The sequence below is a fragment of the Dermacentor albipictus genome, chromosome 9 (assembly GCF_038994185.2).
Source record: "Dermacentor albipictus isolate Rhodes 1998 colony chromosome 9, USDA_Dalb.pri_finalv2, whole genome shotgun sequence".
Lineage (NCBI taxonomy): Eukaryota > Metazoa > Arthropoda > Arachnida > Ixodida > Ixodidae > Dermacentor > Dermacentor albipictus.
This window is the reverse complement of record NC_091829.1, coordinates 23616194-23642918: the sequence shown is the minus strand read 5'-3', so window position 1 is coordinate 23642918 and position 26725 is coordinate 23616194. Positions and strand designations below refer to the sequence as shown.

The 26725-nt window shown below is 44.5% G+C and overlaps 1 protein-coding gene across 2 annotated transcripts in view; it reads right to left on the bottom strand.

Annotated features, from left to right (window-relative positions):
- Positions 1 to 1169: 1169 nt before the first annotated feature.
- LOC135902004 (neprilysin-1-like) overlaps positions 1170 to 26725 on the bottom strand; it is a 64359-nt gene continuing 38803 nt past the window's right edge. For both annotated transcript variants that reach the window (XM_065431899.1, XM_065431900.1), the window contains 10 exons: positions 23112 to 23189; positions 22915 to 23027; positions 21539 to 21597; positions 14640 to 14691; positions 11383 to 11450; positions 6793 to 6923; positions 6380 to 6445; positions 5469 to 5570; positions 2938 to 3014; positions 1170 to 1321 (listed from right to left, as the gene is read on the bottom strand). In XM_065431899.1, coding sequence (XP_065287971.1) covers positions 1210 to 1321; positions 2938 to 3014; positions 5469 to 5570; positions 6380 to 6445; positions 6793 to 6923; positions 11383 to 11450; positions 14640 to 14691; positions 21539 to 21597; positions 22915 to 23027; positions 23112 to 23189 — 858 coding nt within the window. In that variant the 3' untranslated portion in view covers positions 1170 to 1209. The remainder of the gene's footprint in view (positions 1322 to 2937; positions 3015 to 5468; positions 5571 to 6379; positions 6446 to 6792; positions 6924 to 11382; positions 11451 to 14639; positions 14692 to 21538; positions 21598 to 22914; positions 23028 to 23111; positions 23190 to 26725) is intronic.

Here is a 26725-nt window from a genome sequence, read left to right as displayed (position 1 = left end):
ACGATTGTGTGCTTTCAGTTTGCCCACGGTTATTATTTAGACAGTAAAAAACTTCTCTCGTTTCGAAAGTACTTACAGAAATGTCCGGGAGAGGTCACGCGGGGTGTTTTCAGTGAGCGCTGACAGCAAAACCTATGAGGAGCGCGCCGCATGATCCCTCATACTACGCCAGCGAGGCGCTTCCGATAGATGGCGACTCCGTAACTCCTCGCCGCCAATAACGAGAACTTCGCGACGGCAGAGTCGAGCTGGAATGCAAAAGCGTAGGGAGGAGCCTAGGTTGTGGAGCCGGTTGTTTCGAAAACTTCCTGCGTTCCACAAGAAAAACGTGATATCAAGGCTGAGCATTCGAAGTTTTCCAGCGGCATCTGTCCTTGACAGTGGTATCGGCTCCTCTTTGTTCCCTTGAAGAGCAGACCTAGCAGCGTTTGCGGCGTGTTCGTTTCCTATGACGCCGCAGTGACTTGGACGCCACTGAAATATCACGTGGTGTCCTTTCTCAGTCAAGCTGTCTAATCTCTAATACCAATTGTTCGTGTGGTCCACGCCACAGGGCTGATAGCAAAGATTGCAGTGCTGCCTTCGAGTCGCTGAATATTGACCTTCTTCAAGGTTGTTCTTGGCTGACGAAACGAAGTGCAGCGCGAAGAGCTGCAAGTTCCGCAGCCATCGGTGTCGTTGGGTGACTAGTCTTGAAACTGATGGTGATGGCTTTCGCTGGAAAAACCACGGCTCCAAAGGTATGAGTGAAAGAATGTAAAGAGGCTCTCGGTAACTCACACAATCTTTTTAGATGTTCAGCTTAGCCATTCGGACGAGGAATTCTTTCCCATACCTCACTACAGAATCATGGAATGATAAGACCATATTCTCAGCTGGAAATGCCCTGGCTCGTATATATGCTGTTGCCAGTCAGCAGGTGCCTGGCTGGGATCATCTATACGGGCATCATATCGCTTTACACACGGCATGACACACGGGGTGGCCAACAGTTTTGCAATTGCCCCGCATGTGGGATACATCTCGCGTATGCTGTTTAGCGATGTTTTTGAGAGTGGTAAGAATATGTGAGACCTTCACATCGATAAATCTGCCGTTAGCATATCGCGCTTGAAAGGACGAGATTAAACGACGATGAGAAGCGAATGTGCGTCAAATACAGTTGCGTGTACAGAACGTGATAAAAGGTAACTTTATTATAGTGCTAATTCACCACAGCACGCAAGTCTCGTTGCTTTTGGCCTTGAACGACATCTTCCTTGTTTCGTTGCAACGAAATACCGAAGTAAACGATTTCATGTTCTTTAAAGAGACGTTTATCCTGCAAAACGAAAAAAATATCTGAACTGAAGACACGAAGCCATGTCATAAAATCAAATCTGAAGACAGTCATGGCGCTCTTTGGCCAAACCTGGCCCTTGCGCCACAAAAAACCACACATCATCATCATCAAATCTGAAGACATCGCGATAGCTTTACTAATATTATTGTCGCTTAGTGGGCACGAGGAATTTTTCATTTATTTGTACTGCCGGATGTTCTTCAAGCGAGAATAACTACTATTTCTGACATATCACGGAGAATCTTTGCTTCATCTGGAAAACGTGGTGCTGAATGTAATGATAAAAAGCGGCAACACTGTGACCGCCAATGGTTGTAAAGCAGCTGTAAAGTTAGGTTTAGGACTCCTGCCTAACTGAGACTTGTTACAAAGAATACCACGAAGACGCAAGAAATTGACTCACAGGTATATGGTCAAGTATGTGAATTCCGAATATCGGTATGCTAAAGCTACCCACCTTTTTATACTAGCGGACCATATGTACGTTCTAGATATGCCTCTTGTACGCCGATAGTCTGTCGTCATTTCTTTAAATTCTGGGGTTTTACGTGTCGAGAGCAGGATCTGATTATGAGGCGCGTGGTAGTGAGGAATCCAGACTTAAATGAATGAACTTGGACTGCTGAGATATTTTTAAAGCTATATCATTGTTTCTTTTGCGATAATAGGTTGATTATACGAAGAAGAATTAAGGTTGAAGGTCGATTTTCTTTATTAATGTTTCATTTTGCACCGAATTCCCACGCTGGTATGTCAATCTGACATTATGGGTTCCACAGTATTTTTTTTTCTATGTCGTCCACATTGGCTGCGTGACATTTTCCGAAACATGCTATGTTGAGTCTTTGGCTCATTTATTAGACAATGCAAAGTCCATTGTCACCTATGATTAATTAACTTGGCCCTAACAGACGCCGTACAAATCCATGGCGTTACGACATGCCAGTTGAAGAACATCGAGGTGGTGTCGTCACCTCACATGTCTTTTGTTTTTCGAATCTTCTCCGTTTTACCAAACCTCCTCATGGTAACAGTTATTTCACTGATTTTATGGATGATTATTTACTTGTACAGGTAAAATTATTTTCTCTGCAGTGTGAGACTCGTTAATTATTTAGTTCACTCATCGTCTCATTTCTTTTATTAATGTGTCTCATAATGACTGTTGAAGGAAACATCTCTGTATTGTACTCACTTTCGCCTATTTAACAAAGTTACAGATTTCTCAATTCGTACCTCCAGCCCACTTCTGAAATTCCCCTCATTCTTGGCCCATCCCTATGGGGGGGGGGGGGGGTAAGTGCCAGTGCTTTTAGGGCCATAATCATATTCGTCAGTTTGCCTAATTTCGTGCCTGAGACACCTATACTGATTTCCCCCGCAAAAGTCGGCAAAGCAGCTGTAAGTGAAGTTAAACTGCAATAGCTACACCATTTTTCAGAGTGATATTTTTTTATTGGATTACGAGCAGAGTGAACGTTACACGTGCGTTAACAAGAAATGTCCAGGACTGAACCTTCCTATTCCAAACAAACTCACTGAGAGCACATTTACTTAAACAGTAGAAAAAAATAGAGAGCAAAAATAAAAGTCACCTTTGTTGGCGCGGGCTGTGGGGGTCGTATTCTATTTGCAGACGCAGAGCCCCTGCACGTGTGCTGCCACACCACACCTGCGAGACGAACATAGCGTTTGTCGTTTTAGTGAAAAGGCGCTGAAATTTTGGTTTCGATACGAATAGCATTCTTGGCATTGTCTGAGACGATATCGTCTTTCCGGCTATTTAACCATGTAACCTAAATTAGGTGGCCTATTCCGAACATAGAGCTGTCTTAAAATATGGGCCGATCCTGAACGTGTCGCCTATAGTCTAAAGAACGTGAGATGATCCCGAAGATTGTGCAGTCTAAACAAAATTTGCCTAAGCTCGTATAAGGTGCTCTTCAATGAAAAAACGTGTTGCGCATGCAATCGTGCCCACGTCAAACTGGTTACAGAGGCACGGCTACCCGGAGCTTTGCTCACTGCGCCTCAAGATGCCCGCAGGGTGAGAAGGATTATTTCGTAATATTCGAACACACCATAGTGGTACGCATCTTTGAGGCCACGTCAGGACTTCGTGGGTGGGGCCCATTCAGTGTACAATAAATTAATTTTCGTCTTGAAAGATTGCTGTTCGCATACTCGCCTAGTCGTCGTAGATAAGTTCTTCTAGAAATTTTGTTTCTAAAGGACAGCGTCGGCATCCTAACAGTATTTGTTTGCGTCATAGAAAAAGGGCATTTGTTCGCCTGATCTTTTCTGGTTTGGTTTTTCACATTTAGCTGCACATAAGCAACGATCGAGAGCGCATGGCCTCGGCAAAAGAAAGAAAAACTGCAATGTCCCCTCTTTATGAGGCAGCAATCGGGTTCAGTGGGCTTACAGAGGTGTTCTATTGTTAGCCGCTTTTCAGGATCACAATCAGCCTGTTTTATGTACACTGCAGGACGTAGGCCTCTCCCTGCGATCTCCAATTACCTTACTTCCCTTCAAGTATCTCCTGCAATTGTTTTTACAAAAAGAATAGTAAGAGCACCATATCAAAGCTCTGTGTTACACTTTTCAGCGACAAGAACCAGAATATAGCATTTCACCTTTGCAATAAATTTAAAGGGGAGTACCGAGGAAGACGCGATGATGCGTTTGCCCGATACATAAGTTGTACGAGACAGTAGAGGCACTCGAACAAGCATTGCCCGCTTCTGAAGGGGTGCCGGTGCTGGACACGCGCGAAATCCGTATGACCACCGGGATCGGCCCATGGAAGAGACCGCGCCTCTACCAGAAAGCTCGCCTTCGCGCGTAGCAATCACCGCCAGCGTTTTCCGGCGAACATTGCGGTTACATAAGCTGCAGTTGCCGGGAAGCATGTGATGCAGTCAGGGACATTTGAAGGCTATTGGGTTACACTCCTAAAGGCGAAGCTGAAGCATCCTCCAAGTTCTTATTGCTACAAATTCTATCGCGTCATCACGATCTAGTGTCACGCTTTCATCTCCTAATTTACACCTGGTATCCTCGGTTCTATGGCTCGATGCGTTGTCTCATCAATTCGTCCACTCACAATAGGTAGGCTCACCAAAGTGCATGTACTTCCACTATTTGTGATCTCACTGAACTTCGCACACAGATTACGGGGACGGTCTTATTTCCCGAAGCACGCGTTCTACGCCCTAATAGTCACTAGAGATGGATCACTCAGGCGAGATACTTGGAAGTCACTCCTATATAATTAGGGCGCATCTCTCATGACAGCATATGTACTATACAAGCTCGACCTGGTCCTGCTGAAGCAAGAAAATATTTGGTGACATCACAAAAAGTTGTAGAGAGCAAGGAGGCGACAGCGTGCCCCTCCGCTGGTTCAAAGCGCTTTTTTACGGCCAAGAAACTGTCCTTCCATACTCCGTGGTATGAAATAAAAGAAAGAGTGCGTAGATGAAATGCCAGGGTATGTGTTGTTGGCAGCGTCACGGTTGTGAATAGTACCTTTCAAAAATGACTCTCTCGCCGCGAAACTGCATAACGGGTTATAGGGGACATCGTACTGGACTATTCAGGAACAATTTTTGCCACCTTGGGTTCTCTAACATGGAACTAACAATATGTACATGGGTGATTTTGGATTTCGTCCCCATTGAAATATGGTCGCCGCGGCTTCAACTCGAACCAGTGACCTCATGCCCAGTGGCAGAACGCCTTCGCAACGGAGCTACCACGGCTGGGGAAGAGCTACTAAACTGTTACCTCTAATTGCGCCAGTCACCTGCCGTGGTTGCTCAGTGGCTATGGTGTTAGGCTGCTGTTAGCCATGGCGGCCGCTTTTCGACGGGGGCAAAATGCGAAAACACCCGTGTACCTATATTTAGGTGCACGTTAAAGAACCCCAGGTGGTCGAAATTTCTGGAGTCCTCCACTACGGCGTGCCTCATAATCAGAACGTGGTTTTGGCGCGTATAGCCCCATAATTAAATTTTTTTATTGCGCAAGTCGATTTGGTTGTTTCTGCACCGTTGTTCCGTTATTTTTTCAGGCTCATGAATTTAGTTGCCTCGTTAACCAGAGGTGGAATAGGGAAGCTTACGAATGCAGTGGAAATGAAAAACAGGTGCTTCGCTGAGAACTCTTCCAGGCCCGGAAGGCGCACGTCTGGCGTACTGAAAGCCTTCAGTTGCTGGTCAAGTGTCTGAAAAAAAGAAAGGAAAAAGCATAGCCGCCTTCCATGGAAGTATCGTAGGCGTCTGCATCATGATAATCAGCCCTCTTTTCCCTCAAAGAAGCATGAAAGCCTCTCCCAAAAGTTTGCGGCTCCTGCAGTCCTTCGTCAAGCTAACTCATACTTCCTAATTTCCTTATCTCTTCATTGAACCTAAATGTTTCTCACGGTAGACGGCTTTTCTTTACTTTCCGCAGCTTTCATCTCATTGCGGTATAATGGAAACTTCGCTGTATTGCCCACGTAAAATATGTCGTAACATTGTGGCACGATATACTGATAAATTAGTTCATTAGCCATTGCAGTGTTTGCCTTCACATCTTAGTTGTGAACAGATGAAGCGTTTCTTGACCTAACAAACGAGAAAAAGGTAGCAAAACAGTTCCTTCATCCCTCTCGTCCCGTGGCGGGATAAGTAAACATTTCCGAAAGACCGTTAGTATTGTAAGAATGAAGAGTCATGGCACTTCGGATACCGCTGCAGCAAAGGTTTCAACAGAAAGATTTGTCTTCGTTAGCCGTTTGTAAAATGTTCACCATTACTGCGCTCTTATGCGCAGTTTTCCATGGGCTCTGTGGAAAGTTGCTGTGTGAGAAGCATGCATCCCTTCAACTTTTTAGCGGCAGCAATGTTTCATAAAACCGACTCGTACCACAACGACAGTTTCTGACATTGGCAGTTAATATGACAGTTTGTATTTGTCGGTCCGTGTAATGTTTGTTTCTGGATTGGAATGCAGTCGTGCAAGTGCAAAGGTTGCTTTTGAAAGTCTACGTACCCTGAATGCCATTCGAAGTCCCCCGTTGTCCGCCATATTTTCACCCAATGTATTCACGCCATTCAGCTGTAAGTGAACCATAAGCACACGTTTACAGGTTAGAAAAACATTCTTAAAGAACTGATTCTATTGGTCTACACTGTGGCATTATGTGGCGGGCTTAGAATAAGCGTAAAAATTTTATGAGTAATGGCTTTCGATTCGTAGCCGAAAGATCATTCATTAGAGGTCCCAATGCGAGAAATATTCCTGGAAACTTATTTCGCAAACTTCCACACAAACCCGACAGGCGTTCAGGAATTTAGCGAACCGAAACCGTCTTCTCGAGTATTTTGCTCAAAAAAGTAGCGAGGCAATTACGCCCTTAAAGCTTATGCTAAGTTCACATGAATCGGTATTTAGTATATACCCACCGTTGTGTTAGCCAATTCGCTGAAGACGGAACTGTATTGGTTAATGAAGCAGTCTGCTCTCTTGTCGAACATTTTTTGAGTCGAAGGGCTCCACCAGTTTCTCAACCGCCCGTCCTCGTCAAACTGTTTACCTGCAAAAACATATGAAAATTACAGTATAGGAAGCTATAATCTTGATGTTTCGAAATTCTCTACATAAGGTCTCCTAAAAAACTGCGGAAGCTTTTGATGGATAAACATAAACGTTTCATTAGGTTGCCCGCTGCATATGATAAAATAAGCTCAGTTGTATGCACCACCATTAGTTGTACATAATGTAATCACCCGCTTCCCTGAAGTTTCTCATTACTATATTCCAGTGTGTTAGTTGGATCTGCATACCATTTTATGCCAGTTCAAGTGTGACCTCCTAGAAACACGGGATGCACTACCGCTATACCAGCAATTATAATCCGGGTGCTCTAAAACTTCTGGCAGACTCAAATGGAGTTCACATCTACGTAATACGAAGCATTATGAACAGGGTAGATTCCAAACAGCAATTATCGAGTGGTACTTATCCAGTTGCACATAACAAGTGGCCTGCTGGGGCACATACTCGGTAGCATATAGCTAGGGGCAGCTATCCAGTGGCATAATCCCAGTCACACATACACAATGGCACATACCCGCACATACCTAATGGCCCATGCCAACTGAACATACCCAGCGGTTCCAGTGGCACAAAATTTTAGACTGCAATGACACCAGGATTGGCCCACGAAAACAATGAGGTACCCAGAACACCCGCCCAACTGTGTTTTATTTTATTTATAGATACTGCGATCTTTTACAAAATCTTAGCAGGGTGGGAACATACTAGTACATTCACAAAAACATACAGTTTAAGCAATCATGCCAACGCTTGAATTCGAAAATGGCAAAAGGACAAAATGCAAGGAAAAAAGAGCAAATAAAGTATGTGCGGTTGAGTCATGAGTACAGGTGCGCCTGAAAACGGGATAAAGAATTTTCTGTAACGACTTTATCAGGAAGTTTATTCCAATCAACTATTGTTCTTGTAAAATAAGAGTATTTGAAGCAGTTGTTGTGTGGTGTTAACGGGGTTACTGCTAGGGAGTGTTTATGACGAGTAGCATAACCAGTTAAAGGTGTTAAGATGTGTGAGGTATCAATATGGTAGTGGCCATTCATTAGTTGAAAAAAGAATTTTAATCGGGAGACACGATTTTGTTCTGTAATCGAAGAGAAGCCACTACATTTAAGGAGATCTGTTATAGATGTTCGACCGTAAGAATTGTAGATGAATCGGACAGCTTTCTTTTGAATTCATTCTAATTTCTCAATATTTGTTTTTGTGTAGGGGTCCCAAATGATTATTGCATATTCTAAAGTAGGACGAACTATTGTTTTATATGCCATGAGGCGGACAGTTGGTGTGGAGAATTTAAGCGAACGTCTGAGGGTGAACAATTTCCGAAGACAATTAGCCATTACAGTGTCAGTATGTTTTGACCAGGAAAGATTGTGGGATATGTGTACACCGAGATATTTATAGTGAGATACTTCCGAGATATAAGTGTTCTGGGCAAAATACTGGAAGAGAAGAGGCTTTTTTCTTAGTGTAATTCTCATAAAGACGGTTTTCTCACAGTTAATAGTCATTTGCCATTGATGGCACCATGCAACTATTTTGCCAAAGTCACTATTTAACCTGATTTGATCTTGGGGTGAGTCAATTTCATCATATAGTACACAGTCATCCGCGTAAAGTTTAATTTTTACAGATAGATTATTGCCAATGTCATTTATATAAAGCAAAAATAAAAGAGGACCCAGTACGGATCCCTGCGGAACACCAGAGGCAACAGGTAATGTGTTGGAGCAAGTCTGGTTTATTTTAACGTATTGAAAACGGTTCGTTAGGTACGCCTGTATCCATTTGAATAACTTATCATTTCTAATTATAAAACTTAATTTGTGAAGTAATTTGCTGTGGGCTACTTTGTCGAATGCTTTACTGAAATCCATGAATATAGCGTCGGTTTGTTTTCTATTATTTATTGTGTTGGCAAAATCGTGAATTATTTCTGCTAACTGAGTGGTTGTGGAAAAGCCCTGCCGAAATCCATGCTGAGCGTTTGTCAATACGCGATGCTCATCAAGGAAACCCTCAAAAGAAAAAATTGCCCATGAAAATGATATTCGCTATATACAATGCGAAATTTCATTGCATCTTTTACGTGTTTTCATTTCGCGATAGGCTAGCCCGGATAATTTGCCTCGATTAGCACTGCCGCACTAATCAGGATATCGCGAGAGGCAGCTCGTCGGTGACGCGCGGGCGCAATTCAAAGCAGCCGCTGCAGACGGACCTCCACTCATGCAGCGCTTTGTTTCCGTTAATGGTATCGGTGGCATCATCGGTGAACAGACAACGTGCGCTACTCTGTCACTGTATCGTAGCCATCGCCACCGCAGAGCAGTCTTGCGCGGTACTACGCTTTTCTTCTCACGCTTTCGCCATACCCTCCTCCTCCGCTTTCTTCCTTGCTGTGTCTTCGCTATCACCGTCTTTCATCCCCTGCTGCGTTGCGCGTACGCTCTTTCATCCTTCGCTGTGCTCGTTTGCTTGGTGAGGAGGAACGCGAACGCAGACGCCTGCCGCACGAACGGGCGCCGCAGAGCTGGACTCTAAAATGCTTCCCATTAAAGCATGTTTGCATCGCCTCGTCAGGCTGTGGTTGGTATGCGAAAGTGGAGCGAAGGTTTCGGGTAGTGCAGCCGGTTGTTTCGGAAACTTGGGTGTGTTCCACGTGGAGTACTTTATATCGCGTGCGAGTACTCGAAGCTTTCTAGCGGCATCTTACCTTGACAACGGTGTCAACTCCTATTTCAGTCCTTAATGCGCTGACCAAACAGAGTTATCGGCGTGCTCGTTACTTAAGGCACCGCATTAACTTTTAGACCGGTGAAATGTCATGTGATGAACTTTCTCTGCCAAAGGATAGATTAGTATTATAATCTTAAAAATAAGTTGTTTCTGTGGTTCACTCCATAGGGCTCATAAATATACTTAAGTGGGGCCTTCGATTAGCTGAATACTGACCATCTTCGAGGTTCTTAGCAGAGGAGACGATGAACAGCGCAAAGAGCTTCAACTTCCGCAGCCGTCGTTGTCGTAGTTCGGCATGTTTTGAAACTGGTGGTGGTGGATCTGGCAGGGAAAAATATGGTTCCGTACGAAAACTGGATAGTTCGTGAGTCATCAGTTTAAGTATGTACTGTACATGCTCAGCATACCTCAGCATACCATAACAAGGAGAAAACAGTGACTTAGTTGCGAGGTGAAGCCTTGTGGAAGGTTATGGTAACAGTTATGGATGGTATCCTAAAATCATGCCTGTGGACTTTCTGAAGGTAGTGTGGCAGATGTTTTAATCGATTCGGTTGAGCTGCCTACTGTGCCTACTGTGCCTACTGTGCACTCTCAGTGCCACGACCACAATGAGCGTTTGTATTTGTTGGTCGCGGGCGAATGCAATAGGTGCCACAGCTGACGCGCATTTTCGTAAACCAACAAAATATCTGCGACCCCGATCTCGAATCGCCTGAAGAGCACGATGATTTGTACTGGAAATGTTGGTCAGTATGGGCAAGCTGTATTTCAAACATCTCAGAAAGATCGGTCTCTAAAATTCCTACAGAGCTCGTATTTACATCCCCTAACTTGTTACTAAACTTGAACAACCGGGAAAGTGCTGCCTGGTGCTGCTTCAAGTATGGTGCTGCTTCAAGTCACGCGCAGGTTCCATGATGGTCTCTACTATGATCCTGCCAATAAATGGAAGAGTCTTAGTATAAAAAATTCATCTGATCGTTAATAAAGATGGCGTAGGGTGTCCTTCGTGTGCGAGTGAACGCCACTAGCGCACATTCGTCTGACAAGATTTCCGGGCCTTGGTTGGGGAAGTACACCGCTCTCAGAGCAGCAGCTTTTTGGAGTCTTGGGTGTAACTATTTGTCACGACTGAAGCGCAAACAGGTACGTCGCCTGCGTACTCTTATACCTTGGTTCCAGTTGGCAGGCGTTCAACGATGCCAACGGATGTGAGGCTGAATATGCTGCTCTTGGTTTTCCGCCTTCAGGAACACCCCGACCGGTATGAGGTCGTGTGGTTAGGCGATCGACGCCACACCCAATGACCAATCTCATAAGCAGATAATTAGAAATCCATTGAAGGACTCGACTCCGAAAGGCAACCATCTCAATTACATCGCGAATGGCCTCGTGAAATGCGATTTTACGATGTCTTCTGCTTTTCGCGTCAGAATGGCTGGCACTACCTCCTGTGATAGGTGTGATCGCGAGGAGACACTTGAATACAGTCCATGTGTATATACTATATAGGGTGTACAGAAACGATCCCTCACAATTAGAGCTAGCTTGTTCTGTTGACACACCGTTATCAAAGCAAAGTCCTTCATCCCATGTTCTCCATCGTCAGGTGGCAAAACAAATTTTCTGTTCTCATTAGCCTTTCTGCATCTCACCTTTCTCGTGTCACTAGTGGACATCTCAAAACTTACCTAAGTCGTCAAAGCCATGAATCATTTCGTGCCCGATGATGGTGCCAATCGCTCCATAGTTAATGGACCTGCCAACAAATTTCGATTAAGAATTACTCCAACAGCCAAATGGAGGCGCGCTGACAGGAATGATGATGTTGTAATGAAATTGGAAAACATTGTCTCAAAACTGGTTTTAGAGATGTTTTCCGTTTGTATCATGAACATAAACAAACCATCACAGACTGAGCTAATACTGCTGACTTTGCAATTTGCAAACATGTCATATACTGGTGTTACACGTAACTTGTGCCAAATTTTCAAAAAACATACAAATATCATGTACCTAGATGGAACTAAGCTAATGTATTTGCCGTCGCTTGGAGTAAGTCAAACTATCTTTTCTTTTCTGCCTAATTACATAATTTGCTATTATTATTCATTCACCTCCTCAAATATATTATTGAGAGCAAAAGCCTCAGTGAGAAAATTGTAAACCACCTTGAAAAATTCCCAACCAACCATTTACTCTTCAGTAGGTGCTACATAAATGTTTTGTCTAAGCCTGAAAGAATGCCTGCGAAAAGCAAAGCAGTTCCGTGTGACTACTCACACAGAACAAAAAGTTAAATACAAAAAAAAATAGTCTGACTTATTCCACATGATGGCACATGAAGACGTTACCTTGATTATGTCCAACAACGGGGAACTAGCCTATTATAAAATTTCGAGCGATATGCGTGGCACACATGGCACAATTTTATTGTCCCACCAAATGTGAACACCGATGGCACGTCTCTTACAGTCGGACTCATAAATATTTGTAAAGAATTCATGGCAGAAGATCGATTGCAGTTGCAAGATAACACCAGCGGAAGGCTTTTGCTATGCTTATAGAAGAAAAAGAAATGTCCTCAAGGTACGTTGCAGCAATCGAATGCTAAAGTAAGGCATTGAAACACTAATAGCGCCAACCATGCTGGAGTTAACGAGAAGCCTGTAAATTAGCGCTGAGCTTTATGCGATCCTACTCTGCCTTCCCAGTTATTCTGTGCAGAGGAAATGAAAGAAGGTCCGTATGTCCAAGTCTGGAAAACTAGTTATTGTGCTTGCAGATTCGAGGGTCCCGGCTCACGGCTGCAAAGAGCAAGCACATAAAGTCCCGTATAGGAAAACTTGTGCCGCGATTACTTCGACAATCCCGCTGAAAAAGCTGCAGTTTCCCCCAAGGTGCTAAGAGCCCCGTTCTTGCCTTTATACTGTAATATCTTCTTGAAAATCGGAAATGATCAGTTTCTAAAGTCACATAGACCTTTCGAGAGATGAAGTTTAGACTAATTCATGTCCTACTCATCCTTACCACTTTGGCTGAACCGCCCCTTTGAAACTAGCGCGACTTCCCTCTAATTATGTTTGCAAGAAGTTGATGCTCAAACAAGCTTTTACAGGCGTGTCTGGCATGGAGCACATGCAGCTCGCATTGGAGCGAACTGAAGCAATGGCGCGAGATTAACACTGTAGCGGCTGAAAGAACAAGGGAAATCGATCCCAGACGCACATGTACAGCCACGTGAAATGTGGGCTGGAACATGATGCATTAAGTCGGAGGCACCCCAAGATTGCCGGCGGCACCGACATGTGAAAATTGTTCTCGTAAATGGAAATTCCTAAAGCCACGTTGATACTCACGATCAATTGAGTTTGTCGCCTTAAAGATACGGCGAAATGGCGGATCCGTCGGGAGAACGCTCTTCTGCAGCCGCATTCCGCAAAGTTTCGCAGTACCCTCGCTGTACAATGGTTAAAATACGTACAGGGCTGCTTACCAAGCATGCACATCTTGCAATCATGATATGTGCTAGCTAGAACCCGCCCAAGCAAAAGTGAAGAGTACGTGTCGTATCGAATTTCGACGGCAATACGTAGTAGCGCGGCGGAGGGGTTACTATTCTGACGAAAGAGCTCTTTAGAAGCGCCTCTAGGCGCTGAATACGGCATAGGATAGGACGTCCGCTTAAAATGTACGTAAAGTGCATAAGACGTGGCCGTCTAAACGCCGAAATCAACAAAAATAATGCGACCCTAACAACTGTGAAGTAGCAGGTAGCATTACAATTGGAATAGCTGGTTAAGATTCTTCAGCGGTGGCATCGAGGAAACGTGTCTGGCATGCCACGCCCCGGTCGGAGTTCGATTCCCCATCGAAATGAGGCATATGACATTAAAGAAAGGAAATAAACGTGAAAGCGCTTCCTCTCTTGCTTTATAGCAAAAATAAATAGCCTCTTTGCATGAAAAATTACCATGTTGCTGATTTTGCAGATGAATATGCGACTGATGTACGCATGCCCATGCTGCAAAAGGTACAAAATGGCTGGAGAATTTAAAGTAAGCTTCCAGGTGACAGTCAGCACTTGTGTTTGATGTTTCTTTCTTCGTATCATTGTTTTATTCGCGCTGTTCAACCTCAGTTTTCAATACATATGATTCGTCGTTTCGTTTTTTTAACAGCGAAGCTGTTCTAAGTCGACTCTTCGCCGTCCGTTGTCTAGTTTCACGCAGGGGACGAGTTAGCGACAGAAACCCCCTATGGGGGACATGCCATAGGTGGGGGAGGAGAGGGGTATAGGAGTAGGTGTATGGCCGGCACACGCCCTTTAGCCCCTAGCATTCCGCTCGGCGCGAGTGGCAGCGGGAGCTCGCACGAGTGTGACAGCGCCGACATCATGCAAATCCCGGCGATCGACAAGGGGAAGCCCAAGCCGAAAGCCCGTTGAGGCAAGCCAACCCCCACTTTCAAGAGAAGGCAACCCAAGCCAAGCGCTAGCAGAGGCAAGCTTAAGCCGTCCCCACTTCGAGAGTAGGAGGCCGATCGTATGCGTTGAGTCGTCCCGACATATGACAGTGTTCAGTAAAAACATCAGGGTAATTTTATTCATTCATTCATTCATTCATTCATTCATTCATTCATTCATTCATTCATTCATTCATTCATTCATTCATTCATTCATTCATTCATTTTATTTAGGCATTATGGTACATTATAGCATGTACAAAATGCTTCTTTCGGGATTCCGGAAAATATTTCGCCTGTACTAATTCGTACTGGTTTTAGATGCAGAAAATGAAAGGCGTGTGTCGTGCAAGGAAATATTCTGAGTGAAGCACCCGACCTTAAAGTTTCAACTGAACAAACACGAGCGTTTTAGTGTCGACATTGTTAGTGGGCTTTTTTTATGTCTAAGAGTACTAAGAAAGTGAGAAAAGGCTCTACGTACGCAGGCAGTCCGTGCTGGTAGAGTGAGTCTCGCAGTATTCCAGCCGGAAATACTGGAAGTAAGGGATCACGTAAAAGTAGCAATAAATGATATTTCTTAGTTGGCCCTCAAGCATTGGGTAAATGCTGTGCCAAGAAATGAAAAGTCAAAAAGAAGCTCTTCACGAGTACAAGTTCCAAATATTCAAGGCTCATGAACTGATTTGTGAGTGAATGCAAAAGTATTTGTCGTCTCAGAAGGAAACAATAATCACGTCCTTTTATCACTGGTTTCTATTTAGCCTAAAGAAACACACATATCGGTCCATTTATTCATTTCTTCTAACGCACACTTATTTGCGTCTATTTAACACACACGCACCTGTGGTAAAAATTAAATTCTGGGATTTTACGTGCCAGAACGGCAATCTGATTGTAAGATGCGCGTAAGTGCAGGTTAGGTGACAATTAGTGCGTGCTAAAGGCCCCCAGGATTATGAGGCACCCTGTATACAACAAGTACGCCGTGCCTCCTAATGCCGGGCTGACCAGCCGCGATGGCTAAGGCTGTTCGCTGCTAAATACGACGTCTCGGAATTATATCCCGGCACTGGATGCCGCATTTCGATGGGGACGAAATGCAAGAACGACCATGTGCCATGCACTCGGTGCACGTCAAAGTAATTCAGGTGGTCAAAGTTTTGCAGAGTACCCCGCTGCGGCGTACTTCATAATCAGATCGTGCTTTTGGCACGTAAAACCCCAGAGTTATTGTTATCTTTTTTTAGATCCTGGGGCATTCTTCGCCACCACCGCCGTTTCGCATGAACTCCAAATGCGATAAGAATGCGGAACTCACGCACCATGTGCTTCCTGGTGCGAGGGAAAGCATTCGAGAGTGAGCTGAGAAAGATGGTGACTTGACGCAAGCCCAATGTTGGAGGTCACGTGGACAAGCATCCACTCAGTAAGCAAAGCGCGCGTATGCTTTGCTAAAGCCTGGCAGGGGTTGCGTATGTTTGTCCGCGTGGCTGATGACTTACGGGGCCCGTGCGCTTCAATTTGGAGGTATTCCGCGCCGGGTACAAATGCTAAGGGCGAGTCGAGATGGCTGGTGGCTTTATGCATGCTGTCTTTCCGCATACCTAATGTCGAGGGTTGTGTAATTTAACCTTCGGCGACGTGATAAAGCGAGCGGCAGCACATAGCGTTCCCTCCGATCTTCCTGCGTTCCCCATAATAGCGATGTGAGCAAGTACTTGCGGTCACGAAGGGAGATCTGTTCGTGTGTGTCGGTGTGCGTGTGGCGCCATGCTTGTTTACTTGCGTGTTTAGTTAGTAAGAATACTGTGACTGCAATTCGTACAGCTGATAAAATCCTGAAACTGGCTTCATGTAAACGTCTCAGACTTTGCTGTCGATATAATCGCTTCGCCTTTCTGGCGAAACTCTATTTTTTTTTCTTTCTTTTAGCATGGGGCTCTCATCAAAATTCAACCACCGGAGCAGGTATTCAACTCGCGATCTGAAGCTAAGGGACGCAATGCCATATGCACTACGTTACTGCGGTGTGTGTGTGTGTGTGTGTGTGTGTGTGTGTGTGTGTGTGTGCGTGTATGAGCATGAGCGATAACTAGACTGCTGTAACTAGTGTGCTGGATTTCTCGGAGATGTGAAAATTACCTGCACAAAAAAGTACGTCATCCGCATAGGTAATAAAAAATCACGGTTTATCTTTTATAGCGCAGCTCCTAGGCGCCCTTCTTACGTTGAGCGTGGGCGTGTCTCGGCGTTGCTCGTAACCTAGCAAACGAGCACAGCGAAAGATGAAAGAGCGAACGCGGAGCCCAGCTGGGAATGAAATATGATGAGAGCGAAGAGAGCACGAGGAGGAGAGCGGAGGAGGAAGCTACAGTGAAAGCATGAGGCGGAAACCACAGGAGGAGAGTATGTCGAAAGGGTGAGAAGAAAAGTGCCTGCTGGGATTTATCGCTCACGGCCAACGTCGCCGATGCCGACGACACCGGCTTTTCTGCGACACGAGCACCTTAACGCTGTCGCGTTAAAAGCTAAGTGCCGCGTAAGACGGGCGCTGCGGTGACGGCTGCTCCAAGATGGCTCCAGAGTAGCGCCGCCGTCGTCGTCACGCGGCGAGCGCGTCGATCGATACCATATATGGAAACAAAGCGCTGCATGAGCGGAGGTCTGTCTGCGGCGGCTGTTGTGAATTGCCCCGATATGTCACCCGCGCACTGCCTCTCGCGATCTCCCGATTACCGAGGCAGTCGCGCCACTCTTCGCTCCGTTTGCAATGTGCCGCACGAGCCAGTTTGTCGGCGCCAGCCAATATATCACGAAATGAAAACACATATAGAGCTGCGCTCAAATTTAGCAGTAAGGAGTATCGTAATCTTCGGTGAATTTTTTCGGCACTTTATGAAGCAGGCCTTTCTAAAATTACATTCACTTGGCCGGAAGGCTTGCGCAAACGCTCTTTACAAATATCTCTCAGCACACGGAATTTGCTAAGAATGTGTTCGCGTTGCAGTTAATATCGTCCTGAGGTGCTAGTGAGTTGCTTTTGGAAAAGGAATAACTGGAACACCAATAAATTACATTGCCAATTTCAAGCACGGATATCTTGAATGAGGTGCTTGTTTTAGCATTTCTACTTTATAGACAAAACTTCACAACTGCACGGCTTTCTTTTCAGGGTTTTAATACGTGCCCAAATCCATTACAATGAAGCCTAAATATTCAATGTTTGTTAATTATTCATCCCCTTACTTCACGAAGTATGCCCGTTGTCGGTACTTTTACATTTTAACGTTTTATTTTAAGATCCAGTAGTCTTGGTAGTCACAACGTATACTTTCGTACATAGAATTGTAGGCTGATCGTGTTTCTGAATGGACGTGAAGCAGCTATAATTCTTCACGCGGTTCTGGAGAATCCATATTTGAAACACCGAAGAAGCACCTCAAGGAACAAGAATGAATGTAATATGCCATAGTTAGGGAGAAAAAATATGAACTATCGAAAATATGCGACAGGCTTTTAGTTTCCAACTTTTGCAAGTCAAACAGCGTGAAAAAATAGCAAGCAGATTTGTTGGCACTGATACTACCCTTAGTGATGCACATACGGCGCGGAAACGTAGTGCCTGCGCAAACGTCAAAACACGTCAGTTGGCATTGTGCAAGGATCATTTGTTTTTATTCGGTGCAGCAAGCAGCTGGTGCGTCTTTTAGTGCATTCTATAGGCTGGCGAAACAATGGTTGCCAGATCAGGGAGCATGCAGGAGCCTTCAATGCTTGACTATTGCGTTCGATCAGCTTTTCTGGCCAACCAAGCTGGTCGAAGGCGAGCTCATCTGGCGTTGAAGCCTCCACGTGCTTTGTTCGCTTCCGGCATAGTACTGTACACCAATTGGTAGGGTTGCATAGTGTTGCACAGTGATGAATAAGGGCACTTTCGCAGGCGGTGTTCAATGTAAGGAATCGAACTGCTACTCAAGCTTCAGTAGGAAATTGGTCTGAAATCGACTGCGTGCTCTTGTGTGAGGGAAAACCCCTCCAAGTGAGGAATAATTGCTTCTAATAGTTTGTACATGCGCCGTCGCAACACTGATGGATAAAGCAACCCACAGTGGGAAAAATGAAGTAGCACCTAATATTAGACGAACAAAATTATCGAATTAACGCCCACTATAATTAACGCCAATTATGAACGCCAATGATTGAGACATAGTTAAAACAGCCTAGACGTCGGAACAGAAAATAAGACAACCCGCCAAAAGCTTGTGTGTCTTCACTACTGCTCTCATTGAAAAATTATGTTGTCGAATTGGCCAAAGCGCCAATTTTGAACGACAGAAAGCTGAGCTAGTTGGTAAGGATTCATTATGCAAACTAGAAGTGAGGCGTGCAGACAGGACACAAGAGTAGAGAAGTGGACAACACGAACGCCGACTATCAACTGAAGGGAGCACTGAGGCGAAAAATGAAAGAAGACACAAAACTCATCTGCGCATGCTCAGGAATGGTAACACCACGTGTCAATCGGGTACACGTGCTGGTCTACGTGAGAGATAACTGTTAAGACACTTAATCTCTTCCTTATGTAAAGTAATCGAAGGCTGACTCACGCACGCACTTCCACCATTATAGATATGCCATGCCTCTACCATAAGACGCGTATCTTCATTCTTATGCCTGTACAGTATCGCGCATTCATCTAACTTTGGCTTGCAGTTACAATCTCGGCAATGTAGCGAAAGATTAGAAGGCGATCCACCGGTTAACGACCTTTTATGCTCCATTAGCCTCTGATTGATACACCGTCCCGTTTGCCCTACGTAGAACTGGCCACAGCTAAGGGGAATTTGATATACCACACCCATACGACATTCTGTAAAACTGTTGTTCTTATTGTGCTTCACTGGACAAATATCTGTTCGTTTTTTACCTCTAACCCGCTCCTTTTTATTCTGTACGGCAGCGCATATCTTACCTAGCTTATTGGGAGCAGTGAAAGCAACATTAACATCATATCTACTAGCAACTTTTTTAAGCCTGTGCGACACTGAATGAATATACGGAATAGCCACTACTCTTTTTTTGCGATTACTGCTTTCTGTGATTACGTCCGTCCCCCTGGAAACCGACTTCTTTAGGCGCTCAGCTACAGTGGCCACCGCTACATTAGGATAACCTGCTTCTAATATGCGCCGGATCTGCGCATTAAAACTGGCGCTCATTTTGTGCGTGCAGGATCTTGTGAGGGAAGACTTAAGGCACGACATGGCGATTCCGTTTTTTACTAATTTAGAATGCTTGGATTGAAAGTTTAGCAACGGCTTCGAAGATCTTGGGGAATACTGCCAACAAACATGATTTTGTTCGAAGATCAAGGAAATGTCAAGAAACTGAATTACGCGTCGCTGAGGTAATTCCTTGGTAAACTTTAATCCTCCCCCATAAAGTTTAAATTGCTCACTTACTGAGGTAGCAGCCGAGTCTAATTCTTCCCTATTGCAGAAAATCAGGTAATCATCAACGTAACGAAATATCTTGATAACGCTATCACCTAAGGCTTTCTCTAAGCAGTTGTCAACCTTACTCAGGTAAATGTTGCTAAGAATAGGGGCAACCTTTGAGCCGATGCAAATGCCTGATTTCTGCAGAAAAACGCCATCTCTCCACCCAATCAGCGTCGACTTCAAGTACATTGAAAGAATTTCTAGAAAAGCTCCCGTGGAAACACCGCATCTGTCAATAAAAGCCGACTCTTGCACTTGTTCTTTAATGCACTCATTTACGGAATTTAGCAACCCGTCATGCGGCAAGGAATAATACAAGTCTTCGATATCCATACTAAAAGCTGTACAATCACCCGGATTCTCCTCTCTTAAATAGTGAACTAGCGCCTGAGAATTACGTAGGCAAAAGGGATCTGAAAAAATTAGTGAAGCTAGGCAGTTCTGTAGGTAACTAGCGACACAGACCTGCCACGTCCCTTTCTCTGACACTATAGCACGAAAAGGAATTTCTTGTTTATGGCCATGTCGTGCCTTAAGTCTTCCCTCACAAGATCCTGCACGCACAAAATGAGCGCCAGTTTTAATGCGCAGATCCGGCGCATATTAGAAGCAGGTTATCCTAATGTAGCGGTGGCCACTGTAGCTGAGCGCCTAAAGAAGTCGGTTTCCAGGGGGACGGACGTAATCACAGAAAGCAGTAATCGCAAAAAAAGAGTAGTGGCTATTCCGTATATTCATTCAGTGTCGCACAGGCTTAAAAAAGTTGCTAGTAGATATGATGTTAATGTTGCTTTCACTGCTCCCAATAAGCTAGGTAAGATATGCGCTGCCGTACAGAATAAAAAGGAGCGGGTTAGAGGTAAAAAACGAACAGATATTTGTCCAGTGAAGCACAATAAGAACAACAGTTTTACAGAATGTCGTATGGGTGTGGTATATCAAATTCCCCTTAGCTGTGGCCAGTTCTACGTAGGGCAAACGGGACGGTGTATCAATCAGAGGCTAATGGAGCATAAAAGGTCGTTAACCGGTGGATCGCCTTCTAATCTTTCGCTACATTGCCGAGATTGTAACTGCAAGCCAAAGTTAGATGAATGCGCGATACTGTACAGGCATAAGAATGAAGATACGCGTCTTATGGTAGAGGCATGGCATATCTATAATGGTGGAAGTGCGTGCGTGAGTCAGCCTTCGATTACTTTACATAAGGAAGAGATTAAGTGTCTTAACAGTTATCTCTCACGTAGACCAGCACGTGTACCCGATTGACACGTGGTGTTACCATTCCTGAGCATGCGCAGATGAGTTTTGTGTCTTCTTTCATTTTTCGCCTCAGTGCTCCCTTCAGTTGATAGTCGGCGTTCGTGTTGTCCACTTCTCTACTCTTGTGTCCTGTCTGCACGCCTCACTTCTAGTTTGCATAATGTAGCCAATTTTGAGTCGTTGTATTGTGGAAGTGCTTGACACTGGAGGTAAGTTTTGACAATATCTCCAGTCAAAGCTCTTCTTTTTTAAGTTTCCCCAATCGGCAAAACATCCCTCACCAATACATAAAGTTCAGTCGTCATTTCAGAAGGTCCATAACGTTGCTAGTAGATGAATTCAAACAAAAACATTGAACAGCATGTAGAACTCCGATAAAATTGGTCCATTTCAATAGGCCCGGTAAGGAAAGGAATCAACTGGTAGTGCTATGACCACCTATTCTTCAAAAGCAATCGAATGATGACAGAAACTTATCGTGCAAGTAATGTGCACCGTTTACATAATTTACATGAATAGGCCAACTACGCAAAATGATCAACACTGAAAAACACAATATAAGAGGTTGACAGCAATTTCTTATATATGTTCTTTTATAATTGTTCTTAATATTTACCCATTTCATTCTTTGAGGGGCTGTAGAAGGCATTTACGACGGCAGGAGCGGTGATCCAGCTGTAAAGATGTCATAAACAGGTTTTGTCAATACGAAATCACTTTCATGAAACTTTCCTGAAAGGGGTAAGTTGTCTTTGTGGTTTATACAAATGTAAAAAAAACGTCGCAGTTTCACCCGAAAGGCGAAGCATCGGTTGCGATAGCGACTTAGTCGGAAACTATACAAAGTAAGGATAGCAGTAGTTTTATCGGGCGTATAAACTTGGAAACATTGGCTTACTAACTGAACCAACAAGCATGGTGCCAGCGCGCGCAAGGAAACAGGAACACATCCCACTCGTTGAGCGCGGACACTCGCTGTCAAAATGCTGGTGTGAGCAAGTGCGGCAGCAGCAGCGAGCGAAGTGACCTTCGCGCTGTCGATCACTACAACTATGCTGCGGCGAGAACACAGTGCGCACAAAGATATGAGCCGTCTGTAGATTAGTTTCAAGATATGGAGCGCGAGCGTTCACGGCCGTGTAAATCGCGCCCTTGCTGGCGGAGTCGAAGCCCTTCCCGCCCTACCCTCCCGCGCTGCCTCTCCGCTTTCCTCCCTGTCGTGCGCGAGGGGAGGAGGAGGAGGAAAAACTTTATTCTGGTCCTGTACAAGGTGTTGCCACCTGCCTGGCTAGTTCCATGTTGGGACCGGGAGGTCAAGCCTCCTAGCCCTATCATGGGCGCACTGGACAGCCAGGACTTGACGGATATGATCAGGAGATCTGATCATTCCTAAAAACCGATTCCGGGAAATGCCAGGGCCGAGCGACCCACACTCCCCGAGCAGATGTTCAAGCGTGCATATCTCCTTTTTGCATGCTTTGCATATAAGATTTAACCGCGATTGTCAGTCGTCCTTGCGCCTAGTCGCGAAATATGCAGTTTCTGCCGGAACACAACAACGCCGCCCCTCCTCCTTCCCTTCCTCCCTCTCATCCCACCACGGCTTTCGCAGGTCGCAAGACGGCGCGTTTGCTCCCCGCTTTTCTCCTTCGCTCGCGCGAGATTGAGCAGCTACGATCGGTTTCCCTCGCATGCTTTCCCTCGCACATACAGCATACGACGCGCGGCGACGGCGTTATGGCCTTGGGATTTATACGGAACATCACCACGACGGCGACGGCGAGGGCAGAAATGCGCCTGGAATGTCCATATAATTCAAATCGCGATGAAAGTTTCTCACATTGACGACACTGGAATTAATTCCCCGAAATTCTTCAATTTCTGATGAGAAAGCCTGCGCAGAAGCGAACAATCATGCAACTAAAAAGGTCGAATTGTAATAAGTTGCTGTGCCTAATGAGGTTCCCGACGATTGCATCCATAAATACATGCCTGTTTTTCTTATCTGGCTTCCTCCGAAGTAATAGCAGCGTCCTGATGGCAGCATTGTCTTGGAATGATAATATAATTTTAAAAAGTGGGACGCTGATGTTGAATTGTGGAACCTTCAATGAAGAAAAGAGGTAATGTATCAAGGAGTGAATTTGCTGCCGTAGTAGTTAGAAAATGAACCTTGAGCTTTTACTTACGTATTGAAAGCGGTTTTCCATAACGGTGTCATTTAGGATCCATGGCGGAAATCCGATCTTTTTGGTCATTTTCTCCAACTGGACGAAAAAAAACATTTTGAAAGTTTGGCGTTCTTCTGATGATATAATGGCGAAATCTTTTTCAGCAAGAAGGACGGCTCGATTACCTTAGCATCTCCATATGATGACAGCAGTGTCTTCATGTACGTGTACAAGTTAACCGGCTTATGTTTTTGTCGTAAAAGCTACGGGTATTTGCCTAAACACCGACATGAGGATGCAAGATTGTGGGGTCCCTTGGCGCCTTCATGCTGCCTTCTAGATTTTAATGCCAACTCGCCGTATGCAGAATGCGATTCGTGGGAGTTTTTCATGATTTGTGATGGCACAACAGTCCAGGTGAAATTCGGGCCTTTATTTTTGTAGAATTAATGCCAAGTTTAACCTTATCGCTCATATTTTAGTCACTATGGTGTTCCTCGAGCAGTGGCGTATCTTTAGTAGGGAAATTTGGAGAAGTTGGTTTTATGGTCGTAGATAAAAATAGTGCTAACAAAAACAATCATGAAGAAAAATACGTGTGTGAGGAAGGCCGATTTCCTTCATCCTCTTCATTCTTAGCGCTGTTTTTGTGAAGTATGGCCTACCGAGAATGAGGGGCTTTCCGTTGGTCCTTGATCCAAAGCTTCCCCATATAAACCTAAATGCCATAGGGAACACTCAGACATTTGTGTAATTTTTTTTATTCTGAACGTGTGCTTAAATTTATGATGTAAGTCAAATGGTGGTGCAAGTGGTGGTGCAGAATGAAGGCACAGAATGGCCGTGTTTCTCTGTGCATTGCTGCAACTAAATAGCGCAAGTTACAACCCTTACGGATGTAATGCTTAAGAGAAACATTTAGCAGTTAGTTCTGAGGTAGGTGAACAATGCCTTGCAGTTGACATAATAATGGTATGAGTATTCCTAGGATAAACCACGTACCCTTAGGGAGCTGACTGTCTGTATGTATCTGCACCTTCAATGGAACTCGAGTTTGGGAGTACGGCACGTTCTTCGGCAATGTCAAAGCATCACATGGTGCGTTACGCACCAAGACAGAACGCTGCTGACTTTCTTGCGGGCCACAAGCCTTAACGAGACTTTGTAAATCGCTCTCCCTATATATATATATATATATATATATATATATATATATATATATATATATATATATATATATATATATATATATATATATATATATATATATGTATTTATATATATATACAGGGCGAGCGATATACAAAGTCTCATTAAGGCGTGGAATCGGCGATGGCTAAAGTCAATACACAATACACTATACTGATGGGCGACTTCAATGCCAAGGTAGGCAAGAAGCAGGCTGGAGACAAGTCAGTGGGGGGAATATGGCTTAGGCTCTAGGAATAGCAGGGGAGAGTTATTAGTAGAATTTCCAGAACAGAATGATATGCGGATGATGAATACCTTCTTCCGCAAGCGCGTTAGGCGAAAGTGGACGTGGAGAAGCCCAAATGGCGAGACTAGAAATGAAATAGAGTTCATACTCTGCGCTAACCCTGGCATCATACAAGATGTGGACGTGCTCTGCAAGGTGCACTGCAGAGACCATAGGATGGTAAGAACTCGAATTAGCCTAGACTTGAGGAGGGAACGGAAGAAAACTGTACATAAGAAGCCAATCAATGAGTTAGCGATAAGAGGAAAACTAGAGGAATTCCGGATCAAGCTAAAGAACAGTTATTCGGCTTTAACTCAGCAAGAGGACCTTAGTGTTGAAGCAATGAACGACAATCTTATGGGCATCATTAAGGAATGTGCAATAGAAGTCGGTGGTAACTCCGTTAGACAAGATACCAGTAAGCTATCAAAGGAGACGAAAGATCTGATCAAGAAACGCCAGTGCATGAAAGCCTCTAACCCTACAGCTAGAACAGAACTGGCAGAACTTTCTAAGTTAATCAACAAGCGTAAGATAGCTGACATAAGGAACTATAATATGGATAGAATTGAACATGCTCTCAAGAATGGAGAAAGCTTAAAAGCAGTGAAGAAGAAACTAGGAATATGCAAAAATCAGATGTATGCGTTAAGAGACAAAGCCGGCAATATCGTTACTAATATGGATGAGATAGTTCAAGTGGCTGAGTATTCCTATAGGGGTTAATGCAGTACCAGTAGCACCCACGACCATAACGATGGAGAGAATAGTCTAGAGGAATTTGAAATCCCACAAGTAACGCCGGAAGAAGTAAAGAACGCCTTGGGAGCTATGCAAAGGGGAAAGGCACCTGGGGAGGATCAGGTAACGGCAGATTTGTTGAGGGATGGTGGGAACATTATTCTAGAAAGACTGGCCACCCTATATACACAATGCCTCAGGACCTCGAGCGTACCGGAATCTTGGAAGAACGCTAACATAATCCTAATCCATAAAAAAGGGGACGCCAAGGACTTGAAAAATTATAGACCGATCAGCTTACTGTCAGTTGCCTACAAAGTATTTACTAAGGTAATCGCCAATAGAATCAGGAACACCTTAGACTTCTGTCAACCAAATGACCAGGCAGGATTCCGTAAAGGCTACTCAACAGTAGACCATGTTCCCACTATCAATCAGGTGATAGAGAAATGTGCGGAATATAACCAACCCTTATATATACCTTTCATTGATTACGAAAAAGCGTTTCATTCAGTCGAAACCTCAGCACTCATGGAAGCATTACAGAATTAGGGTGTATATGAGCCATATGTAAAAATACTGTAAGATATCTATAGTGACTCTACAGCCACCGTAGTCCTCCATGAAGAAAGCAACAAGATCCCCATAAAGAAAGGCGTCAGACAGAGAGATACGATCTCTCCAATGCTATTCACAGTGTGTTTACAAGAGGTATTCAGAGACTTGCAGTGGGAAGAATTGGGTATAAATGTTGATGGAAAATACCTTAGCAACTTGCGATTCGCTGATGATATACCCTTGCTTAGTAACTCAGGAGACTAATTGCAATGCATGCTCACTGACCTGGAGAGGCAAAGCAGAAGGGTGGGTCTAAAAATTAATCTGCAGAAAACTAAAGTAATCTTCAACAGTCTCGGAAGAGAACAGCAATTTACGATAGGTAGCGAGGCATTGGAAGTGGTAAGGGAATAGATCTACTTAGGGGAGGTAGTGACCACGGATCCGGATCACGAGACTGAAATAACCAGAAGAATAAGGATGTGCTGGGGTGCGTTTGGCAGGCATTCTCAAATCATGAACGGCAGGTTGCCACTATCCCTCAAGAGAAAAGTGTATAACAGTTGTGTCTTACCAGTACTCACTTATGGGGCAGAAACCTGGAGGCTTACAAAAAGGGTTCTGCTTAAATTGAGGACGACGCAACGAGCTATGGAAAGAATGATGGGAGTAACGTTAAGGGATAAGAAAAGAGCAGATTGGGTGAGGGAACAAATGCGGGTGAATCACATCTTAGTTGAAATCAAGAAAAACAAATGGGCATGGGTAGGACATGTAACGAGGAGGGAAGATGACCAATGGTCATGACGGGTTGCGGACTGGATTCCAAGGGAAGAGAAGCGTAGCAGGGAGC